Source organism: Pseudophryne corroboree, chromosome 6 (genome assembly GCF_028390025.1).
Source record: "Pseudophryne corroboree isolate aPseCor3 chromosome 6, aPseCor3.hap2, whole genome shotgun sequence".
Taxonomy (NCBI): domain Eukaryota; kingdom Metazoa; phylum Chordata; class Amphibia; order Anura; family Myobatrachidae; genus Pseudophryne; species Pseudophryne corroboree.
The window spans coordinates 647,111,534-647,138,000 of NC_086449.1; the positions used below are offsets into that span (position 1 = coordinate 647,111,534).

Consider the following 26,467-nt stretch of genomic DNA (forward strand, 5'->3'; position numbering starts at 1 on the left):
CTACAACAGGGACGACAGTATTACTCCACGCTATTTGTGGTACCGAAGCCGGACGGCTCGGTAAGACCGATTCTAAATCTAAAATCTCTGAACCTGTACATACAAAAATTCAAGTTCAAGATGGAGTCACTCAGAGCAGTGATAGCGAATCTGGAAGAAGGGGATTTTATGGTGTCCTTGGACATCAAGGATGCTTACCTTCATGTTCCAATTTGTCCTTCACACCAAGGGTACCTCAGGTTCGTGGTCCAAAACTGTCATTATCAGTTTCAGACGCTGCCGTTTGGATTGTCCACGGCACCCCGGGTCTTTACCAAGGTAATGGCCGAAATGATGATCCTTCTTCGAAGAGAAGGCGTCTTAATTATCCCTTACTTGGACGATCTCCTGATAAGGGCAAGATCCAGAGAACAGCTGGAGGTCGGAGTAGCACTAACCCAAGTAGTGCTCCAACAACACGGGTGGATTCTGAATTTTCCAAAATCCCAACTGATCCCGACGACACGTCTGTTGTTCCTAGGGATGATTCTGGACACTGTTCAGAAAAAGGTATTTCTTCCGGAGGAGAAAGCCAGGGAGTTATCCGATCTAGTCAGGAACCTCCTAAAACCAGGAAAAGAATCTGTGCATCAATGCACAAGAGTCCTGGGAAAAATGGTAGCTTCTTACGAAGCGATTCCATTCGGCAGATTCCATGCACGAACTTTTCAGTGGGATCTGCTGGACAAATGGTCCGGATCGCATCTGCAGATGCATCAGCGGATAAAATTGTCCACAAGGACAAGAGTGTCTCTGCTATGGTGGTTGCAGAGTGCTCATCTGTTAGAGGGCCGCAGATTCGGCATACAGAACTGGGTCCTAGTGACCACGGATGCCAGCCTGAGAGGCTGGGGAGCGGTCACACAGGGAAGAAACTTCCAGGGCGTGTGGTCAAGCCTGGAGACGTCTCTTCACATAAATATACTGGAGCTAAGAGCAATCTACAATGCTCTAAGCCTGCAAAACCTCTGCTTCAGGGTCAGCCGGTGTTGATTCAGTCGGACAACATCACGGCAGTCGCCCACGTAAACAGACAGGGCGGCACAAGAAGCAGGAGGGCAATGGCAGAAGCTGCAAGGATTCTCCGCTGGGCAGAAAATCATGTGTTAGCACTGTCAACACCATGGGTGTACCAGTCAGTGTATGTGTTTCCTCCTCTGCCTCTCATACCAAAAGTACTGAGAATTATACGGCAAAGGGGAGTAAGAACGATACTCGTGACTCCGGATTGGCCAAGAAGAACTTGGTACCCGGAACTTCAGGAGATGCTCACGGAAGATCCGTGGCCTCTACCTCTAAGACGGGACCTGCTTCAGCAGGGACCGTGTCTATTCCAAGACTTACCGCGGCTGCGTTTGACGGCATGGCGGTTGAACGCCGAATCCTAAGGGAAAAAGGCATTCCGGAAGAGGTCATCCCTACCCTGGTAAAAGCCAGGAAGGAGGTGACTGCACAACATTATCACCGCATTTGGAGAAAATATGTTGCGTGGTGTGAGGCCAGGAAGGCCCCGACGGAGGAATTTCAACTGGGTCGATTCCTACATTTCCTGCAAACAGGATTGTCTATGGGCCTCAAATTAGGGTCCATTAAGGTTCAAATTTCGGCCCTGTCGATTTTCTTCCAGAAAGAATTGGCTTCAGTTCCTGAAGTCCAGACTTTTGTAAAAGGAGTACTACATATACAGCCCCCGGTTGTGCCCCCAGTGGCACCGTGGGATCTTAATGTAGTTTTGGATTTTCTCAAATCCCATTGGTTTTGAGCCACTCAAATCGGTGGATTTTAAATATCTTACATGGAAAGTAACCATGCTACTGTCCCTGGCTTCAGCCAGGAGAGTGTCAGAATTGGCGGCTTTATCGTATAAAAGCCCATATCTGATTTTCCATTCGGACAGGGCAGAACTGCGGACGCGTCCTCACTTTCTGCCTAAGGTGGTTTCAGCGTTTCACCTAAACCAGCCTATTGTGGTGCCTGCGGCTACTAGCGATTTGGAGGATTCCAAGTTGCTGGACGTTGTCAGAGCATTGAAAATATATATTTCAAGGACGGCTGGAGTCAGAAAATCTGACTCGCTGTTTATACTGTATGCACCCAACAAGCTGGGTGCTCCTGCTTCTAAGCAGACGATTGCTCGTTGGATTTGTAGCACAATTCAACTTGCACATTCTGTGGCAGGCCTGCCACAGCCTAAATCTGTCAAGGCCCATTCCACAAGGAAGGTGGGCTCATCTTGGGCGGCTGCCCGAGGGGTCTCGGCATTACAACTCTGCCGAGCAGCTACGTGGTCAGGGGAGAACACGTTTGTAAAATTCTACAAATTTGATACCCTGGCTAAGGAGGACCTGGAGTTCTCTCATTCGGTGCTGCAGAGTCATCCGCACTCTCCCGCCCGTTTGGGAGCTTTGGTATAATCCCCATGGTCCTGACGGAGTCCCAGCATCCACTAGGACGTCAGAGAAAATAAGATTTTACTTACCGATAAATCTATTTCTCGTAGTCCGTAGTGGATGCTGGGCGCCCATCCCAAGTGCGGATTGTCTGCAATACTTGTACATAGTTATTGTTACAAAAAAATCGGGTTGTTATTGTTGTGAGCCGTCTGTTCAGAGGCTCCTACGTTTGTCATACTGTTAACTGGGTTCAGATCACAAGTTGTACGGTGTGATTGGTGTGGCTGGTATGAGTCTTACCCGGGATTCAAAATCCTTCCTTATTGTGTACGCTCGTCCGGGCACAGTATCCTAACTGAGGCTTGGAGGAGGGTCATAGGGGGAGGAGCCAGTACACACCACCTAGTGGTCAAACTTTTAAATTTTGTGCCCTGTCTCCTGCGGAGCCGCTATTCCCCATGGTCCTGACGGAGTCCCAGCATCCACTACGGACTACGAGAAATAGATTTATCGGTAAGTAAAATCTTATTATATATAATATTATATTTAACATATCAGTTAAGGTCTGCCTTCCTTATCCAAAAAGCTGTCTTTATTTTGTTTACAGCCACCTACACCTGAAGATCTGTCTATTGTGTGTTTTACTAGTGGCACTACAGGTGAGTGGTTATCAGTCCACTGCTTTATTACTACAAGTATACCCAGCACTGACACAGCGCCTGGCAGCACAATTTCAGATTTCGTTTCATGCTATCTCAATATGACATGTTCTAGAGCAGATTCAGTGTGGTGTTGAGAGATGGCGCCTCTGTGGTGTGTATGCCTGTTTTCGCTCGGGTTTTAGTATGCTCTAGAACAGATCACTACTGTAACAGCAAGGGGTAGATTTACCGAATAGCAAAAAATCTCTGTGTCATCAGAAACGGTTGCTGCAGTGCGGGTGCTGCAATGCGCTTGTGCAGAACGGATTACCTCTGTACAGATGTAGGAAGCAGCAGAGAGTAAAAGGCAAAACCAAATCAGTTTTGCCTTTTAAAAGATCACCACTGTAAGTCTTGTGGCTAAACATCTAGTGGCTGCCTACAACTCACAGGATATTACATTTACCCCATAGTGCTTTAGAATGACCAGATCTCTGCAAGTCAGTCACAGGTCACTTCGTTTTCCGCAATCAACCCATGTAACTTGGTTGTTGTGTTGTGGGCACGATAAGCAGGCATAATACATTTAAAAAATTTTAAAATTCAATCTGTCCTTTATAATCCAGTGATTTATCCAGCAGATAACAGGAGGAGTCACAGGGGGAAAGGAAAGTGGTGTCTATAAAGGCAACATGCCTGGATTTGTTACATAAATGACAGATTCACTAATCCTTTTATGGCACTTTGGGGGGGATCTAGAGGTGGAAGCATAGAAGCCATCCTACGCGAGCGTCCCATGGTCTATCTCTGCACATGCATCTGAGACGCACTTTGCATGCATCCTGATTGTTACCGCCAGGGAACGCAGAACGGATTTTCTCGGAGATCCATGCAATTTTGAAGGACATTTCTGTGTCGTAATTGAGGGGGTGGCTAACAGGCGGGGGCATGGTGTTGGTTTGTCAGCGACTGCTGACATCAGAGGCCTAGGACCCACAGACATTCTACGCCATGGCCTATGGCCCTGTTGTTATCTGCTGGTAGTGCATCTTTGTACACACATTGGCAGATCTGCAGTGCAGCCAGTGGGCATCTCAATATGATGCCAGTTAGCTGTGGCATTAGCACACAGGAACACTAGCAGCTGCGACTCCACTGCGTCCACCTTTGAATGGGGAAGCAGTTAGCTTCCTGACGAACGGGATCCCGGCGGTCAATATACTGACTCCAGGATCCCGAGGGAGGACAGAAACCCGGCGTCACTATACCGACACCAAACAGGATCGTCCTGAGAGCGGGATGCACTGCTATCCTGCCGCGGTGGAGAGGAGGTTAGGTTTAGGCAGCAGAAGAGGGGTTAGTGTTAGGCTGCAGCGCCGGAAAGGTAAGGGTTAGGCACTAGGGAGGGAGAGTTAAGAAGCTGGCACGGAAAGGTTAGGGTTAGGGACTGGGGAGAGAGGTTTAGGGTTAGGCTCATAAAACGGGAGGTTAGGGTTAGGCATCAAGTGTGGAGGGTTAGGTTTAGGCAGCGGGGAAGGGAGGGTTAGGGTTAGGCAGCACCCGGGAGGGTTAAGGTTAGGCAACCACAAGGGAGGGCTAGGGTAGGGAAAAGGTGAGGCTTAGGGGCTTCCTGGGGGGCTGTTGTGATTTTGAGGGACGGGATGCCACTGCCGGTATACTGACCGTTGGCAAATGATACTGATCCCTCTGAATCTCCCGGTGTATGTGCTCTGGCTGGAGTGGAAAGATCTAAAACATTCTTTAGATTTGTCACCAGAGTAAAAAGATTTCATTGACACGTTCATGGTCTTTCTGTTCTTATTAAGTGGCTTGTAGAGGCAGTAGTAAGACTATGTCCTTGGATCAACATTACACTATAGACAGTATGGTCTTTATGCACTAAATAATTGATGTCAATTACGGTACTTGTATTCCCTTAATACTCATTTACAAATGTGATTTCATCTGTGTTTCAGGCAATCCCAAAGGTGCCATGCTGACCCACGGCAATGTAGTGGCAGACTTCTCCGGCTTTCTGAAAGTGACAGAGGTGAATACTTTGGAGTGTGATTTAGCCCAACATAGTAGAAGAGATGAGCGCATACTGTGTTTGCTGCCCATGTCCCATACATATTATACAATATTCTTAACCACTGCTACAGGCTTTTAACCTTGACTATCACTTGTCTTAATGCCAATAATCTCCTTATTGAAAATGTCCCTTGGCAACTACTCTTTTAACACTGGCATATTACAGAGGTATGTTTGCGGCATTGCTATACCCTGTGACTTGTATTGGTAGAAGTCATTGTATATGCAGTAGTAGTGCTGTATAGAGCTACTGGGAGACTAATGCCATCCACTTGGATGTACGCTGACTATATGGCAAGCCTTAACTGTAATGATTGAAATGATGTGCAAGCTTATAACCAACTGAATAGACTGACTGTGTCTTAAGTACTGTGATAGATGTTCTGCTCAAAAGGAAAATCAGATAAAGAATTGAGTGTTCAGCCGTGTGACCATAGGCTTATTCCCATTACTGCACCAAAGCAGGGTCTTGTGATCGGAATCACAAGTCTGATTTGTTATTGATCTGGAACAGATTGCGGGCTCAGTCTTTCATTTCCAAATTACCGACTCTTGGTATTTTTCTATTTCTTTCACTGTATTATTCCATTCTTACTCCAATCTTTATGGAGATATCAAATACGCCGCTACCCGAGGGGGAATATAACCCTGTAGCCAAAGGTTGCCACAGGGCCCGAAGCATGGCGAGCCTGCAAGGGGACACGCTGGGCTCGCAGCCGGTGTTCTGGCAGACGGAATTCCGGCGTCGGTCTCCTGACAGCCGGAATATCATACTGAATCCGATTATAAGTCTATTTTGCATTAAAATGCAAAGAATATTTTATAACCACACTTGGTACAGTAAATATGACATGATGGAGGATTGAAGTGCTCCAACTCTCACTGCATGTTACATGTATTTATTTAGTGCTAGCATATTCTGTTGCCCTGCACAAACAGTAATACAGATGTGTCCTCATCAGCGGCGGCTCCTTACCTTTCTGACCAGTTGGGCCTGGCTTCTCCCGCCTCCAAGTCTGTCTGGTGATGGCTGACATCACCGGGAGGCGGGACTTAGTCTAGCACTGGTAGAGAGAACAGGCTGGCTTCTAGGGACCACATTGGCTGCAGCCCCTAGAAGTCAGATTGGGCTGCTGTAATAGCAGGGGAGTGGCTTTCCAGTTCTCGCTGCTATGGCAGACCCGGGGGTAAAAAACATCTCCCCGTGTGACTACCTGTCTGGCTGTGATTAGCAGGGAGTGCGTCTAATGGGAAATCACTACCACTGCTAGACAGCCCCATAGGTAAAATCCGCCACTGAATAACCAACCGAGTTGGAAGGGGCACTCAAGCTGTGGCTCCAATTAGTGTATATTTAGCAGCTGTCTGGATAGGCATAGGTGATGATATAAAATCCGCCACTGGTCTGCATACACATACAGCATACTTTTTGTGCCATATGGCGTAAACTCCCCTGGGCAAATTTATACACTCTGCCACATGGGTAGTAATTCCCGTGGATTAGTACTTTTTCCCCCGAATTTTTGCATCTTTATACGCTACTTAGTAGACTATTAGCGAATTGTGTACTTAGGCATTTAGGATTAGTATTTTTGTCACAAAGTTTTTGGTAGATACAGGCATATTTATTAACAATGGGCCTCATTGAGCACGGGTCGGAGATGCATTGCGTTCACTTTCTGCCAAACTGTGCTATACTGCGCACACGCATCGGTGGCAGTGTGTGTGTGTGTGGGCTGGCATATTGCAGTGGCAGCGCTGGGCATCAGGTGGATGTCGACTCGGCATTGCAGGGAAAATGGGTGCGGGTTGGCGCCATTTTTGAGATGTCAGCGTGACTCCACATGTGGCCACTAGAATTGAAAACATGTCCGTCATGCGCCTGCCTTCGCAGTTAGGCTGCAGAGGCAGGGGGCCTCCACAATTCAGCGATGCGATCGCAGTTAGATTGTGTTCGTATCATCGGCAGGCATTTGCCCTGTGCGCGGTGGCCCCCAGCATGCAATCGCAGCCAGTTGCAGTTTTGCTAAAATAGCAAAACTGCAGCTGAAGCTCAATAAGGTCCAAGGTTTTTACAAAAATATTGTGAAAAAGAGTGAATGTATTAAAAGGTGTTTGAAGCTGTTTTCATGAATCACTGCTCCAAACCCTTTAATTATTTTTGTTTTTAGTAACCAGATAGCATTTCAGATATTTATTATGCGATCTGCCCAAATTTACAGAATTATTTTTTTAATTAAAAATAAAATAAAATACTGCAGTGAGCCCTGTGATAATTACGCCAGCTTCAGCTGGTGTAAGCATAGAGCTCACTGTGAATCCTGACACCTGCACTGCTTTCTCTGCTCCTAGGCAGAGAAAGATGCGCGCGTACCCAGCCAGTGTGATCAGCTGTGTGTCCATTAAAAAAAATTAAAAATCATACTTACCTACCCAGGGACCAGTGATCGGTTCTTCGGTGAGGGCTGCCGGTCATCGGGTCTCCCTGCTGCAGCTGTGATCCCTGGTGCTACAAAGCAGCAGCTCACTTTACAGCACTGAAGGTCACAGCAGCAGGGAGCCCGATGACCGGCAGCCCTCCGGGAGGTCCGTTAACCAATCCCCGGGTGTTAGTGAGTATAATCATGTTTAGGGGGGTCACAATGAGGAGGGGGATGCTGGTGGCGGTGGTGATCTTGGGCGGCGGCGCATGTGAAGCACATAATCTGGGCATTTTTCGTGAAAAATACTCCAATTTGGCTGCGGAGAGGCATCGCAGGGACAGAGCTTTCTCTCAAGCTCTGTCCCTGCATGCGATAATTGATACATCCATGCAATGTAATAAATTATTGCATTGCAGGATGGGGTGATTTTATCACAGCACATCCGCATCCTCGGCCTCACAGTTAAGTTGCATGTTTTAATAAAAAATTGCATGGTGTAACTAAATTGCAAGACTGGGTAACAAAAGGCAGACAAAGAAACAAGAGGGCCCTGCTCGCAAGTTCGATCTCTAGATAAACCGGTATCTGATATACAAGGATAAGTGCTACGTATTGGAAATGGTCCAGGCAGATTGCATATGTTCTTGGTGGGCTGTATGATCCAGTCACACAGGAATGTTCACATAGTGTTAGTGGGATGTGTTAGTGTAGAAAGAAAACATATTATGTACGGCTACCTGTGCACTGTGTAGGGGGGAGGTAATTAGTAGAAGAGTTTACATAGATTAGGTGGGTGGTTCTAGGATTTGATAAGATGCCTGAAGAGGTGATGGAACGCTTGAAGTCTTGAAAAAAATAAGATTGTCTTGTTGTGCGTGGAAGGGCTTTCTAAAGAGTGTGGGTGCAGTAATGAATGTGGATGAGTCTCAGATCTTGTCCACAGTGAAGGGGTCCAGCTGGAGATATTTTTAGATAAGTGAAGAGGTGTATATTAATGTCTTTTGGTTGATCTTATGTTTAAGCAGAAGTATTTTGTATTAAATTTGGTAAAAGACTGGTAAGCAGCGGTAAGATCAGCCTTGTAGCTGCATTCAAAATACAGTGTGTGGGTGACAGTCTATTCCAGGGAAGACCAGTAAGGAGACTATTGCAATGATCAATGCAGGAGATAATAATGCATGAATTAGAGTTTTGCGTAAGATGTGGGTGTATTCTGGATATGTCTTAGATATAAGTAAGAGAGGGGTAAATGCAGTGGCGGCCCCTACTTACATTTGGTAGAGGGCTGTGCGAGAGGAGAGGAGACAGCCAAGTTCCGGTACCTGCACGCATGCACAGACGCCGTGGTGCGCATGCGCAAACCCCTGGCTTCTATGGACTGCACTGACTGCAGTCCATAGAAGCCGGATTGTGCTGCACGAAACCTTATGCGTGTGGCCCTGCTTCATCTCTGGATCATATTGAAGCAAGTTCACATTTCAACGTACTGTATTATGCTTGAGTCAGCCGATGTGGGAGAGTGTTAAATCATCTTGCCTGGAATGTGCGCTCTCTCAGTATCAGTAGTTTGTATTGGCTCTGCTGTCCCTATCGCACATGCACCGTGACTACCTCTCCCAGCGGCCCCACACCATAGTGACTTTTGTGTTTCCGCTCCTGGCTGGCTCCAATGTGCATGCATGAGATCCTGCAAACCTCGCGAAATCTCACGTGCAGGTCGGAGCCTGGTGGACGCACCAGCCACTATAGTGGCTGTGAATGGGAACCATCACCTGCAGATGGCAAAAATCGATGCAGGTGTCCGACTGACCGTTCTTACATTGCCCTGCATATCGTCCCTGTCACTGGGCACACACCGCCACTGTCATACATGGGGTGGGCGGGGGAAGTGGTATCAGTACACATAACGGGGGTAATTCTGAGTTGATCGCAGCAGGATTTTTGTTAGCAGTTGGGCAAAACCATGTGCACTGCAGGAGAGGCAGATATAACATGTGCAGAGAGAGATAGATTTGGGTGGGGTGAGTTCAATCTGCAATCTAAATTGCAGTGTAAAAATAAAGCAGCCAGTATTTACCCTGAACAGAAACAAAATAACCCACCCAAATCTAACTCTTTCTGCAAATGTTATATCTGCCCCCCCCCCCCCCCCCCCCTGCAGTGCACATGGTTTTGCCCAACTGCTAAAAAATTTCCTGCTGCGATCAACTTGGAATTACCCCCAACGTGCGCTGATACCATTTGTCCACCATGTCAACATTTAATACATTTACCCCAGAATTTGGAAATAGATTGAATATAGGGCGCAAAGGACTGTTCAGAGTCAAGGATGACATGTGAGCCTGAGGGGCAGAGTATATCGTCAGCAGAATTACGTAAATACTATTAGACAGTCGGAATAACACAGAGTTTGAGGTGACGCGATGACATCCAGTATAAAATGCTGCACGCTTAGTAACACAGGCTCAACAGCAAAGAGTCTCTGGAAATAATTTCCAAGTGCTGGAAACTATGGAAGATACATACTGTATACAGTATAAATTTAGCAGATTTGGTTGAAATAATCAAATCTTATCTTTCCAGCATAGAGAAGCAATACATGTATTCTGTCTAATATAACTGCAGGGAAATCAGATTCCATATTTGGCTACTTACAGTAAGTCCACCTAATGATTTTCTTGGAAGACGAATTTTGCTGAAAATCCTTATGATTTGGATAAATACAAACTCTGGATTTGGTGTATTTAATCAAATCATAGATACAGTATTTGAAGTCGGGGGATTATTATTTTTTTTTGCTGCTGCTGAAGAATGCAAGTTTTGCATATTGGAACAGAAGCAATGTACATTGTCATGGTCAATAAATCATCCGGAAAACATATGGAAGTTATGTAATAAACCCTTTAAACTGGTTTAAAGGGTTTGTAAACCCCCCAAGCTTTACATGCCAATTACCTCATTGACAGATATGGGGGCAGATGTATTAACCTGGAAAAGGCATAAGGAAGTGATAAACTAGTGATATGTGCAAGGGGATAAACGCCCCAGCCAATCAGCTCCAATATGTAAATTAACAGGAGCTGATTGGCTGCTGCATTTTTCACCTTGCACTTATCACTGGTTTATCACTTCCTTATGCCGTCTCCAGGTTAATACAACTGCCCTATGTCTAATACCCCTTTTTCACCTGAGCACGGGTCGCAGCCGGGAGCCTGACACGGGTGCTACCCAGCTGTGACCCGTGCTCAGCCCCCTTTCCCATAGCGCTCACCAACCCGGCATATTGCCAGGTTGGTGACGCTGCTAGTGACGTGGCAGGGGCGGCGCTGGGAGGTCACATGATCTCCCAGCACCGCCCTTCCATACAGTGTGAACTGGGGGCCGAGTTGCATCGACACGGCTTCCGTTTACACTACACAGCTTACCGGGTTGAACACGTGTTCAACCCGGCAAGCTACCCGGGTAGGATTCCCGGATCAATTGATCCGGGAATTTGCAGGGGGTACCTTTTCCACTAGAAAAAAACACGGGTAAATGCGCGGCCCCACGCATTTACCCGTGTTTTTAGAGCTAGTGGAAATGGGGTATGAGTTTGACAGATTGGGATGAGTGCCAAAGAGCTTGGAATAGATATGAAGCAATCAAAACAAATAGACTAGAACGATAATGCCCGTTTTCATCCAATTTCGGGCATTTGGGCTGATATATCGGGTGAAATTGGGCATTTTGGAGGTGTTTCCGATCCGATGCGCGTTCCCGTGAGGGTCGGATCGGCTCCCCTAGAACGTTAGTGCTACACTCGTGATATGTCGGTTCCCGCAGGCATGGCTGGGATCGCATATGATGTATATCGCATGCAAAATGTACCAAATCGTATGGTATCGTATGGAACCACTCCCGGGAAGCTCCTGTGAGAGTTCAAGGGTAATCGCCTCCGACTTCAGCCTCAGACATATCGTTGTAGTGTATGGGGCCCTTAACACTACACCCCTCATTTTTATACAACTTCATAACTTATATATTCCGCTACTTTTTATATAAACGTTTTGCTTGGTTGTTTTTGTTACTATTTTGTAATAATAGTGGAACTGAAAGCTGATTCCAGGCTTCCAATGCATGAGTAATTAGTACACAATGGAGACCACCACAGCAATATGTAACTCTCATTGGCTTGTATAGGTGCAGAAAAGTAATAATAAAATCCACCCAATCCATGTTTCTGTCATCCATTAGGTGAGGCTGTTGATCGCCCTGTTGGTCAGCCTCCCTTTTCTCATACTTAAACTCCAGATTTTCTCACAGCAATCTAAGCTACTGTATTGGCAGGTTGGGAGCACAACACAGAAAATTCTGCCTGGTCATTGGCATACACTTAGGACCATATATATGGGAAATGTTACACTTCTCTGAAATCAGTAAAAAAAAAACAACTGATATTCCAAGCCAGCTAGACTCTGGATACACTGGTAGTAAAGTTCATCAGATGAAAAGAGGAGAACATGTGCATACACTTTATGTGCCTAAAGAAAACACATCACCTCAGTTATATAGTTGTGCATGTTTGTGATCGCTGCATTCTGCTGGGCATTGATGAACCCCACCAAGCGTGGCTCGCTGTCACATTTGACCCCCACATAAACACACACTCTTAGAAATTGTCTTTTTTCTCCCAATAGACTACTTATTTTATCTTCATTTCTGTCTGCTAAAACTACAAGTAAGGGTACATTAGGGCTTCTTTTATTTAAAATAATGAAATGAAAAGAAAGTGCACAGAGCCGGGTAAAATCGATTTGAGCCACTGAGGTCTTGATGCAAATTTGACTGTACACCTGACTAAGGAGTACCTGTATATCTTAAATTTTCCAAACTGTGCACGCTACGGAACTGAGCATACGTACATACAGACAATGCATGGTTGTATGCATTTCCATTGCATCTACACTTTTCTGACTGAAGAGGCGGAACTGGATTGTGACAGGGTGTTTTCATGCAAGTGAAATTCAGTATGAGGTGTGTCGGCACAACTGCAGACATGACGTGAGCTAAAATACAGGTGTACCTTTGGGATGTAGTTGGCACCCTGACGAACGGGAGACAGAAGACTGACACCGGAGTCCCGACACTTGTCAGACGAATGCAGATGCCAAAATCCTAACAGCCGGAATCCTGAACATATATATGCTGGGGAGGATTAGAGTTAGGCTGCGGGGGGAGGGTTAGAGTTAGGCCCTGGGGGTGGGGAGGGGAGGGGGTTAGGTTTTGCTGTGGGGTGGAGGGGGAGGGATAGGGTTAGGCTGTGGAAAGGGGGGGTTAGGGCTAGGGTTAGGATTGGTTTAATTGCTGTTACAGTGTTATATGGATTTATGCTGGAGTAAAACAGATGACAGAGGCCAGGATGATGATTCAAAAAATAAAACTCTATTGGTGCAAAATTCCAAACAAGTCATACAGGATAACTGAAGCAAAAATGAAGGAGCACACAAGCAGGTTACTTCACCTGGGCAAGGGTAACAGTCTCTGAAGCATGGTGGAAATGAGGTGCAGGATTCTGGCTACAACAATGACTCAGGAACAGAACAAAGTATACAGTAACTCAAACCCGTGACATGCAAACTGGCTGAGTGACTGACTATAACTGGCCCAGAACCTCAGAGCTACAACATATTTAAAGTCAGCAAAACCGATCACTGCAGCATACTAGGGCAAGCCCATAACACACACCGTGCTGCAGCTGGAGAATCAAATTGTGGGAGCAGCCTGTTTCTAGCTACAACAGCAGCACCCCTGGCAGCCCGGAGGTACTGCAGGCCAGAACATAACAGCAGCACCCCTGGCAGCCTAGAGGTACTGCAGGCCAGAACATAACAGCAGCACCCCTGGCATCCCAGAGATACTGCAGTACAGAACATAACAGCAGCACACCTGGCAGCCCAGAGATACTGCAGGCCAGAACATAACAGCAGCACCCCTGGCAGCCCAGAGGTACTGAAGGCAAGAACATAACAGCAGCACCCCTGGCAGCCCAGAGATACTGCAGGCCAGAACATAACAGCAGCACCCCTGGCATCCCAGAGGTACTGCAGGCCAGAACATAACAGCAGCACCCGTGTCAGCCCAGAGGTACTGCAGGCTAGAACATAACAGATAGAAGAGATGTAACAGTTGCTCACACCTGTTGGGATTTTATCAGGATGCCGGTGTCGCTATTCTGACTGCCGGCATCCTCACTTCCGGTATCCCGTACTCAACCCGTATATTTTACATCCAGTATATGGTAAATGAAAGTTGCAGTGATGGGGGTGATTAGTAGCTCACCATGTGCATACATAGGAGACTATTGTATCTCTGGCCTCATCTCCATTCATACTCCCACCTGCCCACTTCGCTCAACTAACAAGTGCCACCCTCTCCCTATCAGACGCTCCACTTCTGTACAAAACTTCAAACGGGCTCTCAAGACCCACTTCTTTATCAGAGCCTTCCAACTCTCAGCCTAACCCACTGCTCCATGCTCCTGGCCCACTCCTCTTTATATTGCAAGTTCTCAAGAACAGAGCCTCTTCCCCCTTTATGCTTCTCCTTCCTTCACTTATACCATCATCTCATTGCCAACAATGGCACCAAACCTTTTGCTTTAGCTGCCCTGTTGCTGATTTGAGTATTATTACTTCCTATGCAGCAATGCTTATAGGCCCTCATTCCGAGTTGATCGCTCGCTAGCTACTTTTTGCAGCCACGCAAATGCATAGTCGCTGCCCACGGGGGAGTGTATTTTCGCTTTGCAAGTGTGCGATCGCATGTGCAGCCGAGCGGTACAAAAACATTTTGTGCAAAACAAGACCAGCCCTGAAGTTATTTATCCTGTGCGATGATCCTAGCGATGGAGGTCCCGGAATTGATGTCAGATACCCGCCCTGCAAACGCCTGGTCACGCCTGCGTTTTTCGTACCACTCCCAAAAAACGGTCAGTTGACATCCATAAACGCTTTCTTCCTGTCAATCTCCTTGCGATCGGCTGTGCGATTGGAATCGCCGCTAGAAGCATTGCACAGCAACGATGCTGTTTGTACCCGTACGACGCGCGTGTGCATTGCGGTGCATACGCATGCGCAGTTTTGCCAGTTTTATACCTGATCGCTATGGTTTTTTTCTTCACTTTTTTTGTATTCATACTGTTTCTTATTATGTAGGTTGTAAGACGCCATGTAAATAAAAATAATAATAATAGTAATTATAAACGTGAGATGTGTACAAGTCTATAGAATGTAAGCTTGCGAGCAGGGCCTTCCTACCTCTTTGTCTGTCAGTTTTTACCCAGTTTTGTTCTATAACTGTTGTAATTGTAAAGCGCAACGGAATATGCTGCGCTATATAAGAAACTGTTAATAAATAAAGTCTGCATAAGGGCGAATATACACATTTTTTCCATGGATGCCGTGGAGTGACACACGCCCTATCTTCGACCAGTTGTGCATCAGGGCCGAAATGTTTTACTGAGAAAATATTTTCATGCAGTAAATGAGGGGATCGCCGCAACCAAAGAGTTACCTCTTTGGGCCGAATTTAAATCATATCGCACCTGCTATCTCCCATCTAAAGTGACAGGAGATAGGGGGGCGATATTCAAATGTGCCCTGCTTTCGCACTCAGTACAGTTTGGTTTAGGCACGTCAAGCGCCTAAACCCGACTAAAGTAATGGGCGCGATCGTGAAGAGCCCAAACGAGTCTCTTTACACGCATTTCAGCTCGCTACCTCCGGGGGTAGTGAGCTGAAATGAAGTTGTTGCACCCGTCGGCAGTAACATTAGAATACCGTCGGCGTGCGCGATAGGGGGCGGGAGGGAGGGAGGAACATTTGAATCCTGCCCTTTATGTACAGTAGGGCCACTCATTTCTTATTTTACAGGGTCTGATTTCATTATTTCAATATCTTTTTTAGTGCATTGGTTTTACTTGCTCATGTTTATGCGGCTTGTACATTTATTGCACTCAGCACAGTCTGACTGATAGGAAATATATTGTAAATCAGGGAATCCTTATGTGTCAGCTCTTCCTGATCATTTAGATATCCTGTACTGCAAAACACTGTCACGCTTGAGGGTCAGTGCCCAGTTACACATAACATTGCACATTGGGCCTAATTCAGACCTGATCGCTAGGCTGTTTTCGTACAGCCTGCGATCAGGTCTAAACTGCGCATGCGTGTGCACCACACTGCGCAGGCACGTTGCACGGGTACAAAGCGGATCGTTGCTCAGTGATGGGTATGTGCGAAGAATCCATTTGCACGGGCATTCGCAAGGAGATTGACAGGGAGCAGCCGTTTGTGGGTGTCAACTGACCGTTTTCTGGGAGTGGTTGGAAAAACGCAGGCGTGTCCAAGCATTTGCAGGGCAACGTCCGTTCCGGTCCTGAACAGGCTGAAGTGATCGCAGCGGCTGAGTAAGTCCTGGGCTACTAAGAGATTGCATAAGATCTGTTTGTACAGCTCTGCTACATGTGTTCGCACACTTGCAAAGTGAAAATACACTCCCCTATGGGCAGCGACCATGCGAACGCAGGACTGCAATAAACCCCTAGCGAATGAACAGGTCTGAATTAGGCCCATATTCCACATTGGTGGAGAATGCCTAAATCCTAAGGCTTGCTGCCTACACACTGAATGTCATCAATTCCACGTGCGTGCCATTCAGATAGAGATTGGCCTTGTGCTCTGCTATACAGGGCCTGATTCAGAGATGTACATAATGCTGATATTCACAGAGCTGAGCAATTATCGCCTGACTGCTCATGCGTTACGGTCACACTGCACATACGCCAAGGTACCTTAGTGATGGATTTTTTCGCAATGTGATTGGGATCATTCTGGGATCATTTGGGGGAGTGGTGGCATAAATACAGCCCCTTTTTTGGCGTATCTGTAACTGTGATTCCATAAACAGAATATTTGGTGCCAATGTCTCAGTTCCTGCAGCCATTCTGCGTGACCATAGGGTTACTCAATAATGAAGAATCTACAACCATTGCTGCTAATTTGTACACAGTTGCTTGGATCTGCAAAGCCACTGATGGTCGTCTCCATACATATCCAAGCAGCTACAGCATTACCATATTATCGCACATTAGCTGCATATGGTATAGCAGCTGCAAAAACATTAGCATACATCTCTGGAGCAGTCACATAGGGCATTAGCATACATCTCTGGAGCATTTACATAGGGCATTAGTATATGTTTCCCATTAGCATACATCTCTGGAGCAGGCACATAGGGCATTAGCATACATCTCTGGAGCATTTACATAGGGCATTAGTATACATCTCTGGAGCAGGCACATGGGGCATTAGCATACATATCTGGAGCAGGCACATAGGGCATTAGCATACATCTCTGGAGCAGGCACATAGGGCATTAGCATACATCTCTGGAGCAGGCACATAGGGCATTAGCATACATCTCTGGAGCAGGCACATAGGGCATTAGCATACATCTCTGGAGCAGGTACATAGGGCATTGGCATACATCTCTGCAGCGGGCACATAGGGCATTAGTATGCATCTCTGGAGCAGGCACATAGGGCATTAGCATACATCACCTGAGCAGGCACATAGGGCATGAGCTTACATCTCTGGAGCAGGTACATAGGGCATTGGCATACATCTCTGCAGCGGGCACATAGGGCATTAGTATGCATCTCTGGAGCAGGCACATAGGGCATTAGCATACATCACCTGAGCAGGCACATAGGGCATTAGCATGCATCTCTGGAGCAGGCACATGGGGCATTAGCATACATCTCTGGAGCAGGCACATGAGGCATTAGTATACATCTCTGGAGCAGGCACATGGGGCATTAGCATACATCTCTGGAGCAGGCACATAGGGCATTAGCATACATCTCTGGAGCAGGCACATAGGGCATTAGCTTACATCTCTGGAGCAGGTACATAGGGCATTAGCATACATCTCTGGAGCAGGCACATAGGGCATTAGCATACTTCTCTGGAGCAGGAACATAGGACATTGGTGTACATCTCTGGAGCAGGAACATAGGGCATTAGTGTACATCACTGGAGTAGGCACATAGGACATTAACATACATTTCTTGAGCAGGCTCATAGAACATTAGTGTACATCTCTGGAACAGGTACATAAGACATTAGTGTAGATCTCTGGAGCAGGCACATAGGACATTAGTGTACATCTCTGGAGCAGGTACATAGGGCATTAGTGTACATCTCTGGAGACGGCACATATGGCATTAATGTACATCTCTGGAACACTGGAGCAGGCACATAAGACATTAGCATACATCTCTGGAGCAGGCACATAGGGCATTAGTGTACATCTCTGGAGCAGGCACATAAGGCATTAGCGTACATCTCTGGAGCAGGCACATAGGGCATTAGTGTACATCTCTGGAGCATGTACATAGGACATTAGTGTACATCTCTTGAGCAGGCACATAGAACATTAGTGTACATCTCTGGAGCAGGCACATGGGGCATTAGTGTACATCTCTGGAGCAGGCACATAGAACATTAGTGTACATCTCTGGAGCAGGTACATAGGCTATTAGCGTACATCTCTGGAGCAGGCACATGGGGCATTAGCGGACATCTCTGGTGCAGGCACATGGGGCATTAGCGGACATCTCTGGAGCAGGCACATAAGGCATTAGCATACATCTCTGGAGCAGGGACATGGCGCATTAGCGTACATCTCTGGAGCAGGCACATGGGGCATTAGCGTACATCTCTGGAGCAGGCACATGAGGCATTAGCTTACATCTCTGGAGCAGGCACATGGGGCATTAGCGTACATCTCTGGAGCAGGCACATGGGGCATTAGCGTACATCTCTGGAGCAGGCACATGAGGCATTAGCTTATATCTCTGGAGCAGGCACATGGGGCATTAGCATACATCTCTGGAGCAGGCACATAGGGCATTAGCATGCATCTCTGGAGCAGGCACATAGGGCATTAGCATGCATCTCTGGAGCAGGCACATAGGGCATTAGCGTACATCTCTGGAGCAGGCACATAGGGCATTAGCATGCATCTCTGGAGCAGGCACATAGGGCATTAGCGTACATCTCTGGAGCAGGAACATAGGACATTAGCGTACATCTCTGGAGCAGGAACATAGGGCATTAGCATACATCTCTGGAGCAGGCACATAGGACATTAACATACATTTCTTGAGCAGGCACATAGAACATTAGTGTACATTTCTGTAACAGGTACATAAGACATTAGTGTACATCTGTGGAGCAGGTACATAGGGCATTAGTGTACATCTCTGGAGACGGCACATATGGCATTAATGTACATCTCTGGAACACTGGAACAGGTACATAAGACATTAGCATACATCTCTGGAGCAAACACATAGGGCATTAGTGTACATCTTTGGAGCAGGCACATAAGGCATTAGCGTACATCTCTGGAGCAGGCACTTAGGACATTAACATACATCTCTTGAGCAGGCACATAGAACATTAGTGTACATCTCTGGAGCAGGTACATAGGGCATTAGCGTACATCTCTGGAGCAGGCACATGGGGCATTAGCGGACATCTCTGGAGCAGGCACATAAGGCATTAGCATACATCTCTGGAGCAGGGACATGGCGCATTAGCATACATCTCTGGAGCAGGCACATAGGGTATTAGCGTACATCTCTGGAGCAGGTACATAGGGTATTAGCGTACATCTCTGGAGCAGGCACATGGGGCATTTTTGGACATCTCTGGAGCAGGTACATAGGACATTAGCGTACATCTCTGGAGCAGGCACATGGGGCATTAGCATACATCTCTGGAGCAGGCACATGGGGCATTAGCATACATCTCTGGAGCAGGCACACATGGGGCATTAGCGGACATCTCTGGAGCAGGTACATAGGACATTAGCGTACATCTCTGGAGCAGGCACATGGGGCATTAGCATACATCTCTGGAGCAGGCACATGGGGCATTAGCGTACATCTCTGGAGCAGGCACATAAGGCATTTGCATACATCTCTGGAGCAGGCATACATGGGGCATTAGCGTACATCTCTGGAGCAGGCACATGGGGCATTAGCGGACATCTCTGGAGCAGGTACATAGGACATTAGCGTACATCTCTGGAGCAGGCACATGGGGCATTAACATACATCTCTGGAGCAGGCACACATGGGGCATTAGCGTACATCTCTGGAGCAGGCCCACAGTTCCACGCTTAGGGTACATTATAGAACAGACAGTTGAATCCAGCATTTGGGTTAGGACTCAGCATTATATAGCTGTAGGATATCATCATATGCTTACTATACAGATTGGGCAGTGTATTATGTGAAGGATCATTCACTGCAATAAATTCTTCTCTATCTGTATTCCCTCGCCCCACACAGATGATAGTTTTGCAAGTGAGATTTCACGCTGGCTGGGTTGTTTTGGTAGGTAGAGAAGGAGTAAATGAACAATATAATTAAACATATTGCTTTCCTTCACACAACAAAAGCACATCAGCAAAAACCATCCTGTGGTCTTCTGTATCTGTGTTGCCCTATTGTTTACTACTCCTGCTAACATAGTGTAGCTTCATTGACCTTGTGCCCTAACACTGTACTCTGTATGCTGCTCTCTTCTGCCTACTTGTTTCTCTTTGACAACCCTTCCCCCTTTTTGCACCGTTTTTCTTCTTTATTGTTTTATGACTTTCTCGTTGTCTTCCTGTCAGTGTTTCTCTCCTTTTCTGTCTCCCACGCCCTTCACCTGCAGAAAGTGATATTTCCGAAACAGGACGATGTGCTCATCTCCTTCTTGCCTCTGGCTCACATGTTTGAGAGAGTAATACAGGTAAGCCTTTTGCCTGCTCTGACTTGTCCTCGTTGGGCTGCCTATGTTTTGTTTTTTCTCTCCAGAGTCAGTGGTCCCCAACATCTGAGGATGTACACATTTCCTATTTGCCTTTGGCACACATGTTTGAGAGAATGGTGCAGGTAGGTCTTTGTACTGGTGAAAGTAATGACACTCTCACCGAGAACTGCTACATTTAATGATCTGAGATGACTGGTAACAGAGAGATCAATATAACACCTGCAATTAAATGTAAAATCACTACTAAAACCAATTATTAGATGTGGGGACTAACACAAGAGAATATTAGAAGATGATTGATGACTGTACGCAAAATCCCTTTTTTTTACAGTGATGTGTTATACCAGGAATGTACGACAACTGCGCACTTAATGGATACACCAAATCCAAGGGATATGGATGGTACCAAAGCAGAGAAGTCACACTATCAGCCACGAGAGGCCCCATACAGCTATATTACAGGGTAGCAGGTCAATATGACACTGGTTACACTCTGTGAGAGAGGAGGTGGAGCTGGCTCTGAGCTCGGCCAGGGGAGGAGAAGGAGGTCACGGCCTCCCAAAGTGCCCATGATCACTGTCACACACACACACACACACACACACACACACATACATACATACATACACACACACACACACACACACACACACACACACACACACACACAAAAAAAAAACTTTAACTGAGCATCCAGGCTATTAGTCTTCTCGTAACTTTTGTTTCTATAAAACTTATGATTTTATGTAAATACAATAGTCATCGTTAACTGAATTCTTATCTCGCAAAGTGTGCCTAACAGGCATCTGGTACACCAGGCTGTGGGCTAGACATTTTATAGGTATGTCCAGTGTCATTGGGTTTGAACTTTGAACTCACTGTTTGAAAGATCTATTGCTCCAACCAACTAAATATGGGCACATAATTAATTGGTAAGGGAATGGCCATATACAGAGGACAGCGTACAGCTGGTTATAGTTACAGTGCATGCCAAGGCTCAGCAGGTACTAGTCTGATATAAGATTAAAGATAGGATAACTATTATGATTACAAAATGGGATTTTGTGCCTATTATGCATGTTGAAACAACCCCCCCCCCCCCACACACACACACACACACACACAAAGATGGATTTATCCTCTAAGCAATGAGTGAACAAAGGCGGTAATAAGTTGCATGCGTTTACCCATTCCCTCCATTCCAGTATCGTTAGCCTGGCACTTGGGGTGCCAATGGTCAGAATACCGACAGCTGCATCCCAATGATAAACCTCATCCCCAACCCCCCTAACCCACCCTCCCTGCAACCTAACCCTAACCTCCCCGCCCCCCACCCTGCAGTCTAAACCAAACCATAGCAATATTCCCGGCCTCCGGTACACTGACAAGATCCCCTTCCCTGAGCACTGCATCATTTAAAGTGCCAGTAGCCTGTTTCTGCATCGCTCTGTTGGCAGCAATGGTTCCATTGATGTCAGGCGGATATTTCTATCTCATATACAGTACCATTAATGTGGTATTATAGACAAACAACACCTTTATAAATAGGTAAAACATATTTCCATTTCCATACAAAAGAAAATATACCTGGCGCCGATAGTCATATTGTGAAGTACCTGTTAGTCTGGCAGCTATCAGTTGGGGGATACTCAACACCTGTGATATAGCAAACATAACAAAACAGAAAACCAAGTGCCATATAAACAGATAATTTAATAATACTATAATAACAATATATAAATACCATCTGGTATGATAATATACTAATATAAAAAACAATAATCCACTCACTAAATATTCAATATGATGTGCATGATTCAGCTCACTATATCCATATATGTTACAGAACTGGCCTGTATGCCTCTCTGATTGGCATAAAAATCCTTGTTACTTGGCTATAGTGCAGTCACTGTACTGAGGGGGCAATTCAGACTGGATCGCTGCAGCGGCAGCGATCGCAGTCTGAATTACTTTGTGGAGTGCGCACGCGCACCCCAGGATGCCCTGTGCTGGGCATCTCCCCGCATCTCAGAGAAACTGATTGTAGATGTGCTAAATTTATCTACGATCAACTCTGAATTACCCCCTTAGTGCATGCACGCTTATTAGTCACCATAGGCACACCTGCAGCATCCATACTCTGGGAAAGGCTGCATATGGGAAAAGCACCAGCAGCTGGGAGGTGCACATTCCCCACATATTACAGCTGTATGTACCTGAGACCCAAACAAGCCATTACACTACCCTACTTTTTAACATACACTGCCTGGCCAGGAGTGTGAGTGAGAGGAGGTAAATATATGTTCCTTTCCACCATATAACAGCGGAAATGACTACTGTGACTGCTTTACTAATGTACTAATGTAGATGAAGCATATTTACTTCCACATAATACAATAATAAATACAAGAAACATCACAATAAAATGAAGGGCATCATCAAGACCTGTGGCTATCCAATAATGGCTCTGAGCGAACTAATATAAGCATGTCAAATACTGAACAGAAAAACATGGAAAGATGTACAGACAGAACAAATGTATACAAACAAATATCCCAGCTGATCAACCAATAGATCAAACTAAATTCACAAGGGAGACAAAGAAGCAATAAAGCTCATTGTCAAAATGTCACTTTTAAATCAAATGAAATAAAATATTTAAAGTAAGAAATTGGTATACTGTTCATGTGCATGGGTATACATCTGGAATTTCCGGGCATGCGGGGATGGTACAACCCAGCACCAAACTACAAAAAATGTTTTCCCCCCAAATACTCCACCAGGTTTTACAGGTATTTATTTGTGGAGAAACCACTAATATCAGAAATTCACACTTGTGTAAAGTTGTGCTCAATATAATTGTCCACCCAGTAAAAGTGAATTGCCTGTAATATGACTCCGTGTTCTGCACATTTTTGCAAGCAGGGTAGTCTGGATAATACCCCTTCACCGCACATATAACCCGGTATCGACCTGGTATATTGCCGGGTCGACACGGGTCGCTGTGCAATGTGAAAGGGTCACTCCCGAATTTCCAGGTCGCATGATCCGGTAATTCAACCCGGGAATGAAGAAGGGTTATTCCAGGGCTATTACAAGGCAAGGTGCAGTGTGAACGGGTTTCCGAGGTCGATGCGACCCCGCACCAGTTCACCGCATAGAGAGAGGCGATGCAGAGATGATCCCATCTCCTAGCACTGCTTGCACCCTCGCCCCCGATGATGCCGCGGTCCTCACCCCCAATGACAACCCGACCCGACAATATGCTCGGGTGCGACCCGCTGTTAGCAATCTGAAAGCGGTATCATTCAGATATTGTTTTCATCATCAAGCCGGGTACACACTAGAACGATCTTGGCCCGTTATGTACTGTAGTTTCTGGCCAAATCTGAACAACATATGAGCCGGATTGTTCAGTGTGTTCCTGCAGGTCGTGAGCGATGTCCCCTGGTCGGCCCTGCTGTGTGGTCAACCAGAAGACATTGCTAATGATGCAGTGCTGCCGAATGCAGCATGGCATAGTCCGCCACTCAGTTTTCCCCTGCATCGTGCTAGTGTGTATACACTTGCACAATGCAGGGACCCGTCGCCCATATGATCGGCCGGCTATACGTCTCTTCTGATGTGTAGCCGGCTTTAGATGTCTGTCTTCGGAAAGGTAATGGTTTCCCTTTAAATTTAGAATTTCTGGTTAAATTACATTGTTTTGTTTGTTTCTTTGTTTATTAAACACTAATGCACACTTCTTATTAGCAATTAGCACACTACATATGGCTCGATTTAGATCTGATCGCTGCTGTGCGTTTTCGCACAGCAGACGATCAGCAACTAACTGCGCATGTATATGCACTGCAATGCACACGCGAGTTGGCAAACAACAACAGGCATCGGCAGTCAGCGACAGGCTGGTGCGAAAATTCTAATCGCACAGCCATTCCCATGCTGATTGACATGAAGAGGCCGTTCGTGGGTGGCAACTAACCGTTTTCTGGGAGTGTGAGGGAAAACGCAGGCATTCCCAAATGTTTTCTCAGAGGGTGTGTGACGTCAGCTCCAGCCCCGATCAGCCCCTTCTGATGGCACTGTAGGATTAAGTCCTGGGCTGCACAGATACTGCACACACTGGGCAAATCATTCAATGGTTAGTGAGGTATGAACGGATTTGCAGCTGTCCGCTGACTGAGGAATAGTTGTAGCTTGGCATACACATGCGATCGCACACTTGCATGGCGAATATACACTGCCCTTGGGCGGCGACTATCTAATCGCAGGACAACAATTTTAGCAGCCTAGCGATCAGATCTGAATTACCCCATAGTTAGGCTACTGTAATACTGGACTAATTGTTGGTCACCGTGGATGCACAGCTGAGACCAGGGTAATGCCTTCTGCATAGACCCTAGAGATTAGCACACAGCAGAAAGTTAACATATAAGATGGCAATTTTTTTCAAAGCAATACACGCTGAGAAGTGGTGGCTTTTATATGCTGCTACTTAATAAATGATTCCCTAGGACACTAGTACAGTTGCATGTACTGTATGTTCATTTGGCAGTTTACTTACTGTAAGTCATCTATTATTCGTTATGGACACATCTAAGGCTGGGTACTCAGGTGATATGTACTATAGCCGTTGGCACAGCCGACATTATGATATATTGGTCGCACCATACACACTGAGACATATTTTGCAAGATCGTCCGTAGCCGTTTTCACCTGCATGCCATTATTGCCAGGATTGTCTCATTGGGCGTGCAGCCCGCCCGACGGGACGACCCAGCCAATGACCCGTGGTAGTGTGAGATCATGGGTGCACAGTAGACAGTATGGCCGATATATTGTTCTATTGTCTTAATGTGTACCCAGCCTAACAGCTAGAACCAACCCACACAAACTATTGTTACTCACCCATACAAAGATAAATCAGTTATATTTTATATCTTAATTTTAAACAGATTTTATAAATGATACTCTAAGCATGTGATCTAATACTTTTGTGTAATAATATAAAGTTAGTAGATTATTCACCCAAAACGTTAAGAAGTGAGATCATTATTTTATTTGAGCATAAGTTATATAAGTAACTATATTTACTTATTACCAGTTATTTATATAGTGCACACATATTCTGCAGCTCTTTAAAGAGAGTATTTGTCCATTCACATCAGTCCCTGCAACGCTGGAGCTTACAGTCTATATTCCCTACCACATGTACATACACTTACACACTTTTTCAGGAGCCAAATAACCAATCAGTATATTTTTGGGGTGTAGGAAGAAACCCACCCATGCACGGGGGACAAAATGCAAGCTCCACACAATTAGTGACATGGTGGGACCTCAGTAACGCTAACCATTACACCATCTGTGTATCCGCACAATAACGTCCATAGCCCTGCGAAAGGTACAAATTACTAACAATTTGCATAACAAGTTATTAATATTTAGAATTCACTGTTATTCTTTTCTCATCTTAACAGTCGGTGGTGTATTGTCACGGAGGGCGCATTGGGTTCTTCCAAGGTGACATTCGTCTGTTATCGGATGACATGAAGACTTTGCGGCCCACCATTTTCCCGGTTGTACCAAGACTGTTGAATAGAATGTATGACAAGGTGTGTATTCATTTTCTGCCCAATCTACTGTAACTTCTAATCATTGGAAAATTGTCATTAATATGCCTGTTTGCTCATTTTAGGTTTTGCTGTAGTACAGGTAGTAACATAGTAACATAGTATTTGAGGTTGAATAGAGGCAAATTGCCCATCGTGTTCAACCTGCTTTAAGTTGTGATGATTCTACATACTTGCTAAATAATGTTTTATGACTAGTTAGCTACTATAACTCATGTTACCCCCAGATTAACCACGTTGATATTTTAAGTATTATAACCTTGGATAGCTTTTTCATTCAGAAATGTATCCATTCCTTTTTCTCATACGTCCTAGAGGATGCTGGGGACTCCGTAAGGACCATGGGGTATAGACGGGATCCGCAGGAGACATGGGCAC

At 45.9% G+C, this 26,467-nt stretch overlaps 1 protein-coding gene across 7 annotated transcripts in view; it reads left to right on the forward strand.

Moving 5' to 3' along the window:
• ACSL6 (acyl-CoA synthetase long chain family member 6) overlaps positions 1-26,467 on the forward strand; it is a 415,322-nt gene that overhangs the window by 265,891 nt on the left and 122,964 nt on the right. For 4 of the 7 annotated variants that reach the window (XM_063928196.1, XM_063928202.1, XM_063928201.1 and 1 more), the window contains exons 9-13: positions 3,040-3,091; positions 5,050-5,123; positions 20,358-20,435; positions 20,501-20,578; positions 25,937-26,071. In XM_063928196.1, the coding sequence (XP_063784266.1) occupies positions 3,040-3,091; positions 5,050-5,123; positions 20,358-20,435; positions 20,501-20,578; positions 25,937-26,071 (417 nt within the window). The remainder of the gene's footprint in view (positions 1-3,039; positions 3,092-5,049; positions 5,124-20,357; positions 20,436-20,500; positions 20,579-25,936; positions 26,072-26,467) is intronic. The other 3 variants (XM_063928197.1, XM_063928198.1, XM_063928199.1) reach the window with 3 other exon arrangements.